This window comes from Cygnus olor, chromosome 1 (assembly GCF_009769625.2).
Source record: "Cygnus olor isolate bCygOlo1 chromosome 1, bCygOlo1.pri.v2, whole genome shotgun sequence".
Taxonomy (NCBI): Eukaryota; Metazoa; Chordata; class Aves; order Anseriformes; family Anatidae; genus Cygnus; species Cygnus olor.
In genome coordinates, this window is record NC_049169.1 from 64,061,694 (window position 1) to 64,080,212 (window position 18,519).

The following is an 18,519-nucleotide window of genomic DNA, read 5'->3' on the forward strand; positions in this document are numbered from 1 at the left end:
TAGCAGAAGGCTGTGGTAGGACCTTTCCTGAATACCCATACTTGAACAATGTATGGGAATGGAATGCAGGTGGCAGCAATAGTGTATACTACATCCTGGAATACTTAAAGATTGTTGGAAAAGTCTTCCTAATACTACATAAATGCAAAGTGAACACTCTGGCCCTTGAAATGGGAAGGGTGTGGGATAAAAAATGCAGGCTAGAAAACAGGCTAAAAAGTGGTGCATATTCTTGTGGAAACACGAGCATCATAAGCTTGCTTTGGTTAGTGCAAAGTAATTCCTTCTATTGGCAATATAGACTATGCATAAATTGGGGTGGATATTTTGATGAAATAGCAGACTAAGCTGAAAACTGAAATGTTCTCATGCAGTAACTGAAAAATGGTAGGCATCTGACTTCCTGATGCTGAGCCAGGAGCTTAAGCTTTGCTTTCTTACCTGTATGTTATATGCAGTTAAATCTTAAACTAGCATTTCTTAAATATTAAGAGCTGAAAAAATAGTTGCAATTTATGGTGGCTTATGTCTTAGATCTGTAAGTGTTGCTGTGCTTGGAAATAGTTGGATCTTTTCATTGGATACTTAATACTGTGTATGTAAATTAGCATAAAAATGAACATTCCTCCCTTATAATGTACATGCTATCAGGATACTGACTATGTAGCCTTTACTATATTCCTTGATATACTATATAGCTTAACATCCCAATGAAGACTGTTTTATTATTGTCTTCTACCTCTTGAATAAGTGGTTTTAGCCTAGTTCTTAATGCTATCTTTTACAATGCAATAAAACTTCTTGTGCTGACAGACATTAATTTTGCTGTTTAACTTGTTCAGCACAGCACAAGTCTTCTGCATACATATAATTAAGTGAAGGTTCTGAGTCTTTGCAAACTTAGTGTTTGCCATTAGGTTTGCTTGTGCCCAGCACATCTCTTGTCCCTTAGCTCTGAAGTGTGATGGCCTTCATCTAAATGAGAAGCAGAAGGACTAGAAAGCAGTAGGCAAGATTCATTTGGTTTCAGCATGACCAGGGAGTATATTCCATGGTGGCAGTGAATTCTTTCGGAATGGAAATGCAGTTCTGTTGTCACCTGTGACATACATGAGACTTGGTAGTCTTTATACTTAGATACACAGTAAAAGGGTAAGCAACTCTTAAACCTGGCATTAGGTGTCTGAGTTAACCATAGAGCCATCCAGGTTTTACAAAGGCTGCCTATGAAAGTTTGTTGCTGAAGCCTTGTTAGGCAAAAATTACTGGAAGATTACTGTCAGGTGTTTCCACCTAATTCAGTGAGACAGGTGTGTCACTTTGTAAATAACTGCTTGAAGCAATCTACAAGTTCTTAGGATTACCTGACTTTGCAGGGCTAGTTGTACAACTTCTTGTTTAAAAAGAATATTGTTTGAATCCCTAAAGTTAATTACTTGAAGCTTTTGCCTAAGATAACTATTTAGTATGCTTACTTTGGACTTGAAATATTTGTCTTGGTCTTTCAAAATTCACCTGTTTTAACCAGTGCACTGCTATTGCTTAGTTTTTGCAGCAAGCACAATGTTTTGCTATGCTTCTTGTAAATGCTTCTTGTAATACCTGGTACATGTATGGCTTCTTCCAGGCATCAGCATCACTTTCTCAAGAGACTGAGAAATATGCTTCCCAGTCATTGTATCAGACAAGTTCGCGTATTTCTGAGCCACTGATACCTAAAAAGATTGAAATTGCTCAGGTGAGTTATCCCAAATAGTTCAGGTATTAATAATCATGTGGGATAGGCGTCAGAAAATTGTGAGATGTGGGATTAGGAAAGTATAGTTTGTTAAATGATCCTCACTGTTCCTTTTGATTTCTGATTCATGTACTATATTGGTATTCTAAATAAAACACTTCATTTTACCACTCTGCACAGATGAGTCAATGTTGGTTAATGCTTTGTCTGGACAACTCAGCATTGTTTCTAATCTGAACCGTAATTGATTAAGTTGGGGATAAAGTAAGCTATGTACCTCCTCCAAACAAAACTACCAAGTTTCTTTGGAAAGAAGTTGTTAGTTCAGAAAATCTTTCAATAAACTGAACAAAAAGCATCCCATGTTTCCTTAGTGGTGGACCAAAACACTTAATGCCTGTTTGTTGTGAAATTCATACAATGAATGGTATGTATAGTAGCTCATAGGCACATTTCACTTAATCAGCAGAGACTGCAATAGAAGTACTGATTGCTGAGGATGCACAGCAAGATTTGAAATTGTAAGCAAAAGCTATTTTGTAGCACTACTATGTCCAAATGTCATCCTGTAGAAACTGCTGACTTGTCAGTCTGGGCTTTAGAACAATTTAACTGCTTCTGTTACTGCCTGATAACTATCAAGTGACCTCTCATTGTTTTCATTCTTTCCTCAGGCAACTGTTCCCCTCCCAAGTGAGCCACAGTCACCGTTGCCGACTTCGAGCACCTCTGTAACACCAGTACCACAAGGGCAAAGCTTTCAGTCTCCTCCAGCAAGTAGCAGTTCTGTGACAATAACAGCAGCTCCCTTTCAGGCTATGCAGACTGTAAGTGCCACTTGAGGCCACATAATAACTGAGCAGCATGCTCATAGCTTAGCCCTAGTACTGGGGAAGCTGGTTTCCCATGATATGATAGAGAACTTGAAAGGTCATTTTGAGGCTTCAGTGTTGGAAAAGTATATCAGAGCTCTGCTTCTCCAGTTCCTGGGATATCTTAGTATCCTAAAGGAGCAAAGAGGGAGAAGTTAGGCATTAAGTCAATTGACTTCTACGTATTCCCCAAGGTAGAGTTGACTGTACTTAAATTGTTCTTGTGCATTGATAAACAGCAGTGTCTGTTTCTTCAGGTTGTACATCATTACTAATGTTCATAAATATTACTAACACTGCTACTGTTTATCAATTTGGGGTGCAAGCCCTTCCTAGAGGAACCTAGAGGAAGGGTCTCCATTTAGCTGGTAATGTCCCCTTCTCTGTATTTGGGCTTAAACATTCTTGCTTAAAAGTAAGCTGTGGAAGAAGTCATCTGAGATTCTCCAAAGGCGTTCTCCATTTCAAAAAAATGTACTGGTGCAGTTCTACAACTTGGACTGATGTAGTAGGGCTAGTGGGGAGAAAATAGCTAGTAGTGTTTCAAAACACAAGAACTCTAGATGTAGCTAAACATCTGACATTTTGGTATGCTCTTTAGTAATCACTACCGTGATGTTTCTTCCTTAGCTTTATGAATTTGTAGAAGTGATTCCAGTAGAACTTTTCTAAGATGTACAGAATTTTGATGTAATCATAAGTAAGGCAAGTGCAAGTGGGGGATTGTTATAATCTGGTTCTATTGAAATTAAGCCAAGTTGCTAGGTGGTGACTTTAATGAAAGTGAAAATAGTAGCAAGCTGTGATCAAGGAACCAGAGACTGTCTGGGGACCTGGTCTGTAAGGTAAATATCTACCATGACATAAATACGGAGTCATGGTCTATTATTTTAATTCTATCTGAGCCTAGGATCTGTGTTCAGAGTGCTTATTATCAAAATGGTACCACTGAAAGTTCACTCGAATTCTGTGGTGTTTATAGATACATTAAAGATGCATTAAATATGCACAACTGTTATTTTTGAGTCAAACTGGCAGATACCTGTCACTCAGTTGCTGTGCTCTCTATTCCTCTTGTAGTGGTGGTAATCTTGAACTTGGCAATGCAGGGTTTTCTTTTTGCTGTTGCTTAGATTCATAGCCCAGAAGACAACAGGATTTGCATTTCATTGGGTAGCCAAGAGTCAGGTGCTTCCTTGCCAAACAGTGATACTACAGTAGTGAGAGATGTCCTCCCCGTTGCTGCGATTGTGCTTGTGGAAGCCTAAGGGCAGACAGTACCTGTAGCCCAGCTTCTTCATTAGTATTCCACCTGTGACTCCTAGGAAAAAGTAGACTAGGATGTGGGTGTTGACAGCATCCTCAATTTTATTTTAAAAAGACTGCTACAGCAGCAGAAGTGCTGGTAATAAGTGGATATGCTTTAAGGCAATTGAAATTATTGATTGGATTTAATAGTACTTCATTGTTTAGCCTTTTAGCATGGCTAGAAAAATGACTTGGAGTTCAACTGGAAAGGAAAATATTTCACTGAAATGTTGTCTACGCTGCTTTTCTGCTTGTGTACCAGAGTGCAACGCACATCTGAACATCCAATTATGGAAACATTTAATTGTAAGGCCATATTACAGGCTTCCTTGTCATCAATCCATTTCTTGCAGTAAGATATAATACCTTCTTGCATAGATCTCTTGATCACCACTAAAACTTCATGCTGCTAAATTATATTTTTTCGGTAGGATTGCCAACATGCAGGATTTCTCTTCTTAAATATCAAGTGTCTGCTCAAGGCCCAGGGAAGTATCTGGAAGAACCTCGAACAATTTCTGATTATGTATTTCATTCTAAGTGGTCTTGCAAAGCTTGAAATCTCTGCCTTAATTACCCAAAGCATCTAAGGAGGCTTTAAGATAAAGGGCATCTACCTGCTTGTCTCATCTATATTCAGAAGAAAAAAAGGAATATACTTAATGCATAGCTGAAATTTAGTTTCTTGACAGAGAATATTGGATACTCTACTTGGTTAGGTTCAAAAATAATTGTGTCAGTTAGGCTTTGAATCGCTTTGATCACTTAATCTGAAGTAAAAACCCAGAATCTGTGACATTTTGTAATGGTTAAAGCTATACTCGGCATTTTAGTATTATGAGTTTTCTGTGTTGGTTCCCTATCAGAGCCAGTACTTGGTTCTTTGACCCTGGAAAAAGTGTTTTTTCCAGTTCTAATTATGGAGGCTTCTGAGAATGATTAGAGTCATCAAGCTGTGAAGTTTAACATAAGCTAACAGAGTAAATGAGAGTAGGAAAGTGGAGGTTCAGTTTACAAAAGGGCTGGAAGCTAATACAGTGTTTATCTGAGTAGATGATAGAATTGCATGAGCTTCCAAGATGTGTGTTCAAACATGAATATCTTATCTCAACCTAGGCTGTTAGAGCTTCAGCTCAAAAGCTTTAATCAAGGAGTTGAACAGTGGGTTTCACCTGGAAGCAAACTAGCTTTCTATATGACAGGATAGCTGTTCTCTTTATTGAATATAGTAGCTATGTTCAGTCAAGCTTACATCTCTTGGCCAGTAGCCAAGGACACAAGAAGTTTAATAAACTTACTGTGAGGGAAAAGGATGGGTTCAAACACCATGTACTCAATTCTAAGAAGTAACTGATGTTTAGAAACTGATTTAGGCATTTGGATTTAAACCGTGGTGTAGCAGGGTGATGGCATTAGGCAGACTTTAACTAATAGTGCAAAACATTCGTCTTGAACTATATTGTAGGTATTTAAGGTGAATGCACCGCTGCCTCCACGTAAAGACCAGGAAATTAAAGAGGATTCTTCATATTCAGCAGGATATAACCAGAGTTTCTCTACAGCAAGTACACAGACTCCTCCTCAATGCCAGCTGCAATCTTCTCATGTTGCAGAACAAACCTCTCTTTCACAAGAATCTCTGTCTTCAGGTAAGAATTGTACATGTCTGCATTTCAAGAAGTCTTGGAAGTTATATATAAGTTCTTCAGATAGTATTAATTCATTAATGTGCTCTGAATATTTTCAGGTTCTAACTTGCGAATTCTTAACCACTGAAGTTCAATTATTAACCACTGAAGTTCTTATGTAGCACTTGTTAAAATTAAGGTTACATCAGCTCTAATCCAGTTGACAATATGGTATGTAAACTTAATCTTGAAACTGCTAGCAGGATGAAAGACTGCTTCAGACTAGCTACTATTGCATGGACAGCATCACCCAAGTGCCTGATGCATATAACTTCCCAATAGGTGGGAAATTCAAGTATGCAGTGGTACTTGTCAAACGCTTGCTTGGAGTTGAAGCAGTGATGAAATACTTGAAACTATTAGTTTGGTCTCTGGTAATACAGTGATGGCCAGTATAGTGATGTCTAGTGCTGGAAGATGGTAAATACTAGAAGGCATGGATAAGCTTTCAGTGCTTTGATGAATTACTCAATGATAACCATTTTGTGCTACAGGTACAAGACTAAAATGTGTCATCGGAGAACAACTTAGGATTTAGTTTTGTCTTAAGAATGGGCTTGGTATTATATTTCATTTGAACTTAAAATATAACTATCTACAGACACAATGATTTTTATCTATAGTAGTGCTTGTTAAAATCTTCTTGAGGATATCATGCACCTTACTATAGCAGTGATAAAGCATTCTAGATTTCATGACGTGTCATATGCCACTACACTGCAAAAGGGCATACTTATAATTCAAGCTTAATCTTGCCATGTTGAAGTGCTAGCTTTCTGTAGCAGACATCAACGTTCCTAATTTTGCCCTAAGTTCATGTCAGTTATCTAGGAGAGTTAGTTTCCTAACTAGGAGGCCTCAGTCACAAGTTACTGTAATTCAGTGAGGAACTGAGAACTGGCTGAGCTGCAGGAGCTTTTGGTGCATGTGTTCTCATCCTCAAGCAGGATGCAAGATGACAGCCTACAATGCAGCAAAAGATCTTCCTTTTACTGATGTTTATATAGATGTAACTTCTTACCAAGGCTGTCTTTATTGGTGTGAGTCAGTGTCTGACCTGAAGAATATTCAACTTCTGATAAGTAGGGTTCTGAGCTGCCTTATTCAACATAACTGACCTGTTTCACATTCAGATACTGATACCAGGTTAATATATTGAGTTGACACTAAGAATTCTAAATGGAATGAGCCCACCAAATTTCTCTGAAAGAGGTTCCAGGATGAGAAGGATGACAATTTATGAATCTGGGTTTATAAAGATATATAATCACTGACTCAAGGTCACCTAGTGTTACTGTTTTTCTGCCAGAGAAAGCTTTGTAGAAATTATACTATCAGCCTCGCTACTACGTGTAGTCAGTGAGACATCCTTCTTTGGAGCTCTTAACCTTGGAATAAGTACAGCAGTTAAAGCTTGTTTAGCTTGAGTGCTCCTTATCAGACTATAGGAGGTGATCAACAGCTTTTTGATGAAATACCATGATGTTCAATTAAGGCTGTACTGTGGTGGCTCTACACAGACTTCAGAAAGACAGTTTAGACTGACACTACTTGGATCCATTTTAAGATGTTCTGGGTTGATTAAAAAAGCATGGATTTGGAAACATTAGTGGTTTTAAGGTCTACATTTAAGGCTAACCACTTTACTGTGAGTGAAAAGCATTCTTGAATACTATCTGTACCTGTTAGGATTGAACGTCAACTCAAGAGACTGAACCTAACTGTTGAACTAGCTTTCTGCAGTGGTCGTATTGCCATCTAGATAAGATGGAGCTTGTTTCATTGCACTGAAGGATGTCAATACTGAGGTGTGATCTAGTTTATCATAGACCGCTGAGGCCTTGCTGCTAGTGGAACTGTACAGAATCTAAGTGAAAATTCTTAGTCAAGTGTTGATAGTTTTTTCTTCGAGCTTGGTTATTTTCTTGGTGCTGGCAAGCTTGTTATGCCCTAGTCAACTGAATCTTCTTGAACACGTAAGAGGCTTACACTGACAGCCTGAGCTGTGTCTCCGATGTACTTTAACAAGCATTACACTCTATAGAATGAAAAGAAGGATCCCACTCCTTTGAAGTAATGAAAGGACAATAACAGGATATACTGAGCAGCTTAATCTGACTGAACTTAATGCTGCCCTTGCTTCTAGGTGTTGTAATTTATTGCAGCTATAAAAGCTCAGAATTCAACTGTGCCTTTTGTTTTAAGCAGTGAATTATCAACCTGATGGAGCTGTTCCTGTTAGCAATGGTAGTCTCGCCTTTTATCCAGCACAGACTAATGTTATACCAAGACCCCCTCAGCCTTACCTTAATAGTCGTGGGTCTGTCAGAGGATCTGCTAGAGGTGGAAGGTCACTGGCCAATTCATATCGTTCGCCTGGTGGGTATAAAGGTATGTCTTTACTGCTACCTTAAGAAAACCTAGTTAGTATAATACCATGTTTTAAACCATTTTTAGTGTTAAATTTAGGTTCTACATGTGAAAACTCATGAGATATCTTTTTAAGAGCAAGGTGTGGAGAATAGTGTCTGTCTGTATGGAACTTAAGCAAGTTCATTCTGGCTTCTACTTATAGTACCTGTACTTTGGGTGTCAGGTGAACTGGCTGAGCAGTTTCATAGCCTGAATTATGAAAATGGAGATGTTCAATGACAGTTTAGTAATTTCTGCTAGTTCATTTACCCTTCTGAACTTCTTACCTCCTTTGTTCTTTCCTCTGGCCTCTGTCACTTGCTAATGTGCTGGGCAAGTATTCTCTTCAGGTGTCACTTAGTCACTTACTATCTTGTTTCCTGCAAATGCTGCATTTGTTCAACACTACAGGCTTTCAATATTACCAGCAGAAACCAGGATAAGGGAAGGAAGTTTGCAGTAATGGAGAACCGTTGTGGATTAATAATAAACTGAAGGATTTTAAGAGGATTGTTTGGACTCCGCAAATCAGTTGTTGTTCTGCTGCTAGCTGGAGTGTCCTGGAAAGTTTGAGCTGACTTTTTAGCAGATAGTAGCTTCTTATCAAAGTTCCTGGTAGCTGCAGCCTGTTCGCTTTGAAGTCAAAGCATGCTTAATCTGAAACAGAAGTTGTTTCAGTTACTGGGCTCGGACTGATTCCTAGCTTGTAGGAGCATGTACCAAAAATGAGTTAAGTAGTTCTAACTTACAAGCAGTCAAAGATTTGGTAGTGCCTGGTACTAAATTGCTTGTGGGTGGTCTTTGGTAGGTAGTCTAATAGCTGAAGAGGTTAAATATTAGTAAAACAGAATAGCTGAACATGGGTAATAGCAAAACAGTCTTAATTTTATGTTAAACTCTGTCTATGGATATAGCAAGCTTTTCAGCTGTTCTGTGAGATCTCATTAGTAACAAACAGGCAATTGCTAAGGTCTGTTAATACTCCTAAGTATGAATCATTGCATGCAGAGTAGATAGCTCTGAGTAGCTGATGGAAGAGTTGTGATACTCTGCTTTGAATGCTGAAATAAAGCATAAGTATAACCATGTAACTTGATACATATGCCAGTTGCTAAACAGGCTTGTAAAGGTTCTAGCTGTATTTTGTACTTGTGTAAATGAGTGAATATTCAGTATTAACTTCTATTTGAACAGGTTTTGATGCTTACAGAGGCTCACCCTCAATAACTAATGGCAACTATGGCCAGCTGCAGTTCCCTGGTAGAGATTATGCTGGAATGCCATATTCTCAGAGGGTAAGTATTGACTTGGTTTCCAGTAGCCTTCCTGAGAACTGTAGAGAAGCCTTCTAATACTGTATCTTTTCACTATCCTAACAGGTTAAACTACTACTTCTAAGTTAGTTTTCTTTATTAGACAAATTCCTTTGGAAAGGTAGAAAGCAGTTGAAATAGGAAGACAGCTCAGGTAACACGTGGGACAAGTTGATTTTAGTCTGAAATGCAGCCAGATGGCAAATGAAATGACAACTGAGTCCATTTGAATGCAGGTTTTAAAGTTAGTACTGAAGTGCCTTTAGTGTAAAGTACATAAACTCCTGTATGGACTGATAGAAAATGTGGTTAGGCAAGTTTCACACTAGTTTCACGCTTGTTTTTAGTGAATTGTTCTAGCCATCCACACTTCAGGATTGCAACTAGGAGTGCAGATATCCTTATTCTTGAAGTTGTGGCATACCAGAAAACCTGGTAGGAACCTGCTTTAGTGAACTTGATTTGAATGAGGGCAGGTTTCTTAAAGGCTGCCTTATCTTGAAGATTTGCAGCAGATCACAACAAAGAATAACTAGTCCTATGTTCTGCAGCCTCCATCTGTAGTGGTGGTAAAGTGTAGCTGGAAAGGGTGAAATTAGTTACTTTGAATATGCTCTGTCAAACAATAGCTGATGCAAAATGGAAGCTTTTCAAAATTCACCCTTTACACCATTTCATGAAGGGTAAAGTTAAGCATTTCCAGTTAATGGTTAAACAGGTTAACTTTCAGTGTTTGACTCTTTGAAAATGAGTGGATGGTCCAAATACGAGCTAAACTCTTGCTAAGATAGCTTTGGGAGGTCTTGGAACACGTCATGTGAAGCACATTTCAGATATCAAACTAGCACGCTTGGGGGACAAGTGTTCCTTGAGCTTTATAGAATCATAGAATGGCTTGGGTTGGAAGGGACCTTAAAGATGCTCTTGTTCTAACCTCCCTGCCATGGGCAGTGATGCCTCCCACCAGACCAGGTTGCTCAAAGCCCCATCCAGCCTGGCCTTGAACAGCTCCAGGGATGGGGCAGCCACAGCTTCTCTGGGCAACCTGTGCCTCACCACCCTAATAAGGAAGAATTACTGCTGAATATCTAAATCTCCCCTCTTTTTCAAGCCATTATTTCTTGTCATTCCTCTGGGGGTGTGAGAGGTGAGGAGGAATTTCCCTGATGTGAAGAAAAGGTACATTGTCAATGCTGGGAGTTCTGCAGAATCTTCAGTTTCTCAGTGCTGTGCTTCCTGCTTACCACCTTAGAACTTGCAGCTACCAAACCAAAGAGTAAGGGGAGATAATCAGAGGGAGGCAAATATATCTAAACTGTCAGCTGCCTGTACTACTGCCTTTCAAAAACGGGAAGAGATAAGGTCTTAATTTGACACTCAGCATCTTACTGCAGAAGAAAGCCTCCTCTGTGCTTTAACTGAGGAAAGGGCTGGTTGAAATAGGTAAATGAGTTGCTTTTTTAATAGGGAAATAATTAATAGGACAAATTTGATTTAAATAATGAGACAATTGGATTACTGCTGCTGGTGGTGTATGAACAACTATTCTCTAGGAGTCACTAGGTTGTCTTTTGAAGATACCCAATTAGTTTTGAAGGTGAAATTCATTGACTTTTATCTCTGCATAAGGTCTTCAGTCAGTCTCAGGTGTCTCATTCAAATGAGTTTTATGCCTCCTACTAGACTTTTTTGATTTTACCTTTCTGTGAAAGTAGCCAAAACTATGGAGTTTAGATTACAGCTGTCTTATATGGGTTAAATTGTAACATCTCAGTAATGAGAATTAAAAGGGATTGTATCAAAACTTAGCATGAACCATCTGTTGGCTTAGGCTAAACCACCAAATCCTTAATGTTTCTGTTTTGGAAGTAATATGGAGGTATGATGTCTTCATTTGGGGGTGGTATGGAGCACTTGGATATAGGGGGAAATGGAAGGAGTGGATGTGACTAACTTCTTCAGTAGTTTGTACTGAGAAAGTATAGCAGATATATCAAAGCTGGAATCTCTGTGCCATCTATACTATCTAAAATATTAAAATACATATATTTCAGGCTTCCTGCTACTTAGTGATTTGTGTTGATGTAAAACACTTAATCAGGATAGTAGTTACGTTGATTCCTGAGAAATAAATATGGCTTACTAGCCCTGTGGGGATGTTCTGATTGAGCTAGCTGGCTCCATAGTACCCACAGGGAGATAAGTGGAAAAAATGGCTTTGCATCAAGGTAACTGGCTCTACTTTCTCTATGATCTTAAAGCACCTACAAGTTTGTGCAAGTATTAGTGCTCTAAGTGATGGGATTTTACTGTTCTGAGGTGGCAGAATTTAGCACTGCAACCACTGCTTACTAATTTGAGTGATTAGCCCCTTCCCTGTTAGATCTAATTTTGGAAAAATATTCAATCAAAAGTGTATTCCTGTAAAGACATCTGTTCTACAGATACAACCTATGTCTTTTTGGTTATACCAATGTGTTTTAGATTAGCGTTCTTTAAAATGTTTCAAGTTGCTTGATCTTTTTTCTGCATCTTGGTGGTTTTAGATGCTAGCTGGGCTTCCAGATTCCCGCAGAGTCCTGTTGGTATCATACCATACCTGAGTGGCAAGCTATTGATTCCTAGTGCAACTGAGATCTATTGGTGCTTCAGACAAACATAATCAGCACTTTGTGTCAAATAGCAACGTTTTTTTTACATAAAGCTGTGATAACATGCATGAACTGGCCTGGGTTTCTAAGACTTCCCATCAAAAGAAAAATTAAGAGCTTGTAGTCCTGTTCTACCAGGACTATCAAACCCATACTTTCACAACTAGTAACAAACAAGCTACCTGACAAAAGGATTGGTATCAACAATGAAAGTCCTCTAAAATATGAGTACACTTTCATGTGACTTAATTTATTCTGAGATAAGATTTGTGGCATAATGAAACTATTTCTAATGACAATTTGGTGCAGTTGTTGGATAAGTTAGACTTGCAATGTACTTGTTCACAGGTATCCTCATCTACTACATCTTAACCTGTGAAGTGCCTATTAGCTTAGACTGCTCCAGTTGACTGTAGTTTTTAGTGTACTAGACTTGCTCACAAGTGTGTGCAACTCTCCTGCCTACTGCTTTCAAGTTTTATCTTGGTTATCTAAACAGCTTTCCTTAAGGACAACCTTTTGATGTAATATGTATGTTACACAAGTTTTCAGTGGAGGCGATTATTTGGGCAACCTGGAACATCTGGTTCAGCAATAGCTAATATAATAATGCTACCTTAACTTTAGGCCCCAAAGTCTTTGGGTTGTAACACCAGTGGACTTCTGGAAGCCCCGGTTGGACTTCTAGAATCCCTGGTTGGCTGTACGGTATTTTGAAGCTTCTTAACCATATAGTTCCCAAACCCTTAGTCTTGTAACAGTGTGGTGGTTTCTTCTTTTCATTAGTCATCAGCAGACTAGATGTTTTTGTACTGTACTGTTTTGAAAATGAACTGATCCTTTTGTATTTACAATTCTTGGGTAGAAACTGTGTAAATGTAATGACTCTTCCAATGCTTGCTAGTGTTCTGCTACTTCTTCTGGGGGACTAGTAACAAGTAGTGAATATTGCTGTTACAGTCCTACTAATCTCTGGTATGACAACTGGATCATCCTTGGCTTAAAGACAGTTAATAAGAAAGGTAACTAATAAGCAATGGAATATTTACTAGACCTTAATGCCCTATATTTTTATCATTTATTTCCCTTTACCTAGTAAAATCGCAATTCTTACTGAAAAAGTGCAATGGTCTATTACACTGAAGAGCTTATATCCATACCTGTCAAATGTGAACTAGTATTTCAGAAAAGTCCGTTAGTGTAAACAAGATCACCCTAGTGAAATAAAAGCTCTGCTACCTTAAGTACTAGAACGTTACTGCCTTTGTGTGGTATCTAAGATATTAAAGCTTTCATTGAGTTCAAGCATCTTGGTCTTTTACCTAATGCACCCAGATGAGTAGTTTTCTTTAGTTGCAAGATCTGTCTTGCTTCCTATGTTAAGAACAAGACTTAAGTTTTAAGTAGCATATATTGGCTATAATAACCCAACTTGTACTGGGTACTAGAACAGCTTTGAACTAGCCATACTATCTCAGTAAAACCTGAAACATAGTATGAACCGTCTGCACTAATCTCTAGATGGAGATAAGTTGCTTATTTGGGGTGGTGGTATCTGAAGTGCAGTCTAAAGGCAGTCTTAGAGGAATAGTACTAGATAAATTATATACAACAAAATTATATGCAACTTTACTATCTGTATGAGAACTCATTTTTCTAATAGACATCTTCAAGCCTGTGCAATTTTAATGCTCTTCCAGTAAGTTTCCTGTGTAGTATTACAATATACATTTAGTCTTCTGTGGTTCAAAATATGATGAAGACAAGTGACTTAATCTGAACCTGAAGTTTAGCTGTTTAAGCTGTTAAGCTGTAAGTTTTTGAGTCAGGACTGCATTGTTTTTAAAACTTCCCTGGTTGGTCATGGGGCAGGGTATGCCTGTTCAGCTTTGAAATATGTTCTTCTGTACAGACTCGTACTATAACAGCCCTGAGACTTAAGGTAATGCACAATGAAGTGAACTGTGTATAGTGCAGAAGCTAATTTGCTAGAACTAGCATCTAAGTAGCTTTTTAACTTCATATGAGCTATTATAACAGTAAATTTTCCATAAATAAGGCTGTTAACCTACACCTCAATTCTGAACCCTATCATTGTCTAGTCTAGAGCTTACATAAAGTGTAAGCAAAAAATACTTGAACATTTATTGGTAGCGCTCTTTGTTTTCAGACTTGCTCATAGCCATTCTACTAATACTTCTGTATTTTTTAGGATGTTAACTACCAGCAGTGCTATAAACGAGGTGGGATAACTAGTGGTCCTCGAGCAAATTCAAGAGGTAAGGCTAACATCAGGTTCCCAGTGGGGTATGAGTGTGTGTGTTGCTGAAGTGGAGCGTTACTATGAGTAATGAGAAAGTGTACTATCACTGTCATGGAAGAGCAAGCTTGGTTATAAATTAACCAAGCTAGATGGAAGCTCAAGTACTGCTCTTAAACAGTCAGCATTGCATAGCAGCAGAGGTGACTTCACCATTTTCAACTTGGTGCTTTCTATGTCAAATGTCAAAACTCTGATATAGTGGTACCTTACTGAACTTTCTTCATAAGTTGACTTGGAAATACAGGCAAAATGGTACCACTGTTCCATTTGGCATCTTCCTTTGGTTGTAGCGTCTCTCTCTTGATTCTGAGTAAGTTACCAGATCCCAGGTACTCTGAGAAAACTTCAGTATGGAGAAGTTTTTGGGAATACAGCCTGAATTTATACTCTACCATTGAAGTAAAGAGTAGAGATCCATGCTTGGATTTAAACAGCTAGTGCACAGTATGCATTTTGAAAAAGCTATAAACTAGATTTAATCCTACTGTGTGTGCTGGGAAAAAATGGGCTTAGTGCTATAAGTGAAAAGTGAGGAGAATAACGACTATAAATTCCCTACTTTGAAGAATAAAGGGAAATTTTGCATATCATAGCAACTGTTTAGGATAAAGTGGTTCATCTCTGAGGGGACGACTCAGAATATTTCAGAAGAGAATTAAAAGTGTGGTGAGTTAACAGTTGACATATGTACCTGTTAGTGTTAAGGTATCAGTAACAACTTTACTTGGTCTTATCAGATACCTTAAGATACATCATTTCCTGTAGAAGCAGCAGAGGCTTAGCTTGATGGTAACTGCTTTAGATTTCTCAGATCTATTGTTTTCATTCTAGACTGAAACTAGGTTCTCCTAACTTGGATATTTGAACAAATAAATGTCTTTACTCTGGGGAGCAGGGTGCAGAAAGCCTAAAAGCAATTCTAGTCTTTCAGACTTGTAATATCTTAGCATCCCAAGTTGATATGACCTATTAAGAATACAACTCCAGAAGTACTGAGGTAACTGGAAGTGTAAGTTCAGGTCTTGAAGGTGACTAAATGATTACCGGGTTCTTGCTAATCCTGCTGAGTTCTTCCAGAACTTGCTTTTTCTCTGCTCAGAAGCTAGTATATGTTGGTTTATGGTAATGTGTGGCAAATACTACAGCTAATTATTGCAAGCTACTGCCCCCTCCTACTTAAAGTATGGGCAGTCATTATTTGTGTTGAATTATGGTCCATCTTGCTGAGCGCAAGTGTGATCAATGTGAAACAACTTCAAAGTTCTGTTCTTGCTGGGGTTCTTTGTCAATCTGCTATAGCTGAAAGACAAATGTGTTGCAAAACCCATACACTTGCTGCTGAAAAACATACCTGCAGGTTTTAGGGTACTCTTCTGTTATAATACTTATTTATTGTTGCTAATGATCCTTAACAGCAGGGTGGAGTGATTCTTCTCAGGTGAGCAGTCCAGAACGAGACAACGAAACCTTTAACAGTGGGGACTCTGGGCAGGGAGACTCCCGCAGCATCACCCCCGTTGATATGCCAGTGACAAGCCAAGCTGCCACCATACTACCAGTGCATGTCTACCCCCTCCCGCAGCAGATGAGAGTTGCCTTCTCTGCAGCCAGAACATCTAACTTGGCCCCTGGAACTCTAGACCAGCCAATTGTGTTTGACCTGCTGCTGAACAACCTTGGAGAAACTTTTGACATCCAGCTTGGTAGATTTAATTGTCCAGTGAATGGTACTTATGTCTTCATCTTCCACATGCTGAAGCTGGCTGTAAATGTTCCCCTATATGTGAATCTCATGAAGAATGAAGAGGTCCTAGTGTCGGCATATGCAAATGATGGGGCTCCTGATCATGAGACTGCTAGTAATCATGCAGTCCTGCAGCTGTTCCAGGGGGATCAGATCTGGTTACGTCTGCATCGGGGAGCCATCTATGGAAGTAGCTGGAAATACTCTACCTTTTCGGGATACCTCCTTTATCAGGACTAAAATCCAGTGCAATGTTTACAAAAAAGCTGCTCCAAACACCTTGGTGGAGGGGGGGGTGGGACTAGCTTTGCACTTACGATTGACTTTATAGAAGATATGTGGTTCCATTATTGGGGGAATGATGGTCATGTTGTGCAAGGTGAAATCGTGGATTTGGGGTACTGAATCAGCACTAATTTGGCACTTTATCAGTTGTGATGTAGCCTTGCTAGTAAAGCTGTGAATGTATATTGTTTGCACTTACCCTAAACTGTATTAATGTCCAGCTTACTACACTATTGATTGCCTCAAGTATGGGCTATTCACAATGCCTTGTTGTGCCTCAATAAAACAAGTTAATATGCATTTTAGTATTAATCTTGCTAGTGGTCTTATTTTAAAAATGTCAAACTATCAACAAATTCCTGGTGTGCGCTGTACATGCATGTTCGTATACTATGTAGTCTTCAAGTGTACTATATAGGACTATATAGGTCTTCAAGTTTCAGTCATACTATATAGGTCTTCAGGTTTCAGTAATTCAGGGTAGACTACAGTTTAAATGGGATTACGTGTTTGGTTCTTGTTTGCAGTTTGTGTTCCCCTGTTGAAAATGAATTCATGATTTAGTTACATATTTAGGTACATACCTACTTTCTTAACTGAAAGATTAAGAAATCACAAATGAAACATTGCGCACTTTATTGGACTATTTTAAAGGTATATTCTGTAAACAGCTAGATTTGTCACTACGATTTTCAGTGCTGATACAGCTAGCTGAAATTCTTACACCTCAAAACACTCACTGAGCTTGCTTGTTCAGATATAATATCTTAAAGCTATAACTGATTCTTATGAAGCCCAACTGTATGGCTTCCCTCTCACATGAGAATTTAACTTGCATTACAAGCTGATTCTTTCCTTTCAGACAACTGCTGTGGAAGCTGGTACTTGTAGTTGAAGCCTGCTCTCTGCATCTTAAATTTATCTTAATTTAAATCTGAATATAAATGCTAGGAATCATTTATAAGACTGTTCTTGGAGCTGAAGGGGGGCATATGAGCAGTCTTTAGCAGTCTTCTAGTCTAAAAACTAACAGCTATGACTAATGCTGTCATCTAAGCTGCATGTCAAATATAAAGCATTTCTCATGCTTAAAGTGGAAGTTGGAACCTGTAAGAAAACTGTAGATCACTGCCTCTTTATACTTCTAAAAGCTTCAATAGTTTCTGTTCTATCAGTAGGAAGTATTTTATCTAGGTATACTAGTAAGGGAGCTAGTGGAAAGGACTCCTACATGTAAGGGTGAACTAGAAGTGCTCAAAGCAGTTCAGCTAACCACTTTGTTCTGTGTCGGTTACTTTTAAATACTCCAGACCCTGGTATAACACTGCTGTTTCTCAGTGACTGATCTCGAAACTTCCAACTTTAAACCGTAAACCGTTCTCCCCTGCCCATTCTCACACGAATGCCAAAACAAGTTGTTTGGCATGACTTCATAAAATTACTGGCATGAGGATCTTGATTTTATTCCAAGTTTAGATTTTTTTCATATAGATGTATTTAGGGGATGATTCTACTGATTCTACTCAGTCTTTTTTTTCCCATGGCAGGTTCTGAGAGGTTTGGGATAAAGTTGTAGGGAATCGAGCTTTTTTTTAAAAACTGATGACAGAAATGTAAAAGCCTTAACTACTGAATAGTTAGTATGTAATTTTGTATTCTGAACTTACAGAACTTTCTCAGTGGAGGATCAGTGGCAAGAGTACGTAAGATGTTTAGTGCTTTTTCACCCCCAAGTTTGACAACCTTCCTTGGCTCTTATTATGAGGACATGATAGATAAAACTGAAGTGCTAGGATAAATTTCAGCTTGCAATAGCTATGCATCTGCAGTCAGACTTCATTGCTTTTCTAACAGACTTGCAACTCTGGATTTTTAGATAGCTTAAGCATTGTCCCAATTCCTTTCCCATGCTGTCTTAGGGACTAATGAAAAAAATGAGCCCTATTTTGCTTATAGCAGGGTATCCCTTGCACTACAACTGCACTAGTGCCTTAGCACTAGCTCTTCATTTGGCATGTAGCTAGTTTATCATATTTGGCTTTATGCACTTGTACTATGGATTTCCGATCTTTTTTAAGAACAAGCTATCAGTACTTTTAAGTTTTGCTAATAACCTTTGCCTTTGGCAACCTCAGGCATGGTTACTGTGACTGCGTGGAGCATGTACTGCTTTCTAATGCTCTGG

At 38.6% G+C, this 18,519-nt stretch overlaps 1 protein-coding gene across 8 annotated transcripts in view; it reads left to right on the forward strand.

Moving 5' to 3' along the window:
- Positions 1 to 16,637, forward strand: part of CAPRIN2 (caprin family member 2) — a 38,514-nt gene extending 21,877 nt beyond the window's left edge. For 3 of the 8 annotated variants that reach the window (XM_040561823.1, XM_040561854.1, XM_040561839.1), the window contains 7 exons: positions 1,628 to 1,738; positions 2,413 to 2,565; positions 5,384 to 5,567; positions 7,812 to 7,997; positions 9,213 to 9,313; positions 14,195 to 14,261; positions 15,721 to 16,637. In XM_040561823.1, the coding sequence (XP_040417757.1) occupies positions 1,628 to 1,738; positions 2,413 to 2,565; positions 5,384 to 5,567; positions 7,812 to 7,997; positions 9,213 to 9,313; positions 14,195 to 14,261; positions 15,721 to 16,289 (1,371 nt within the window). In that variant the 3' untranslated portion in view covers positions 16,290 to 16,637. The remainder of the gene's footprint in view (positions 1 to 1,627; positions 1,739 to 2,412; positions 2,566 to 5,383; positions 5,568 to 7,811; positions 7,998 to 9,212; positions 9,314 to 14,194; positions 14,262 to 15,720) is intronic. The other 5 variants (XM_040561846.1, XM_040561831.1, XM_040561862.1 and 2 more) reach the window with 2 other exon arrangements.
- The last annotated feature ends 1,882 nt before the right edge of the window (positions 16,638 to 18,519 follow it).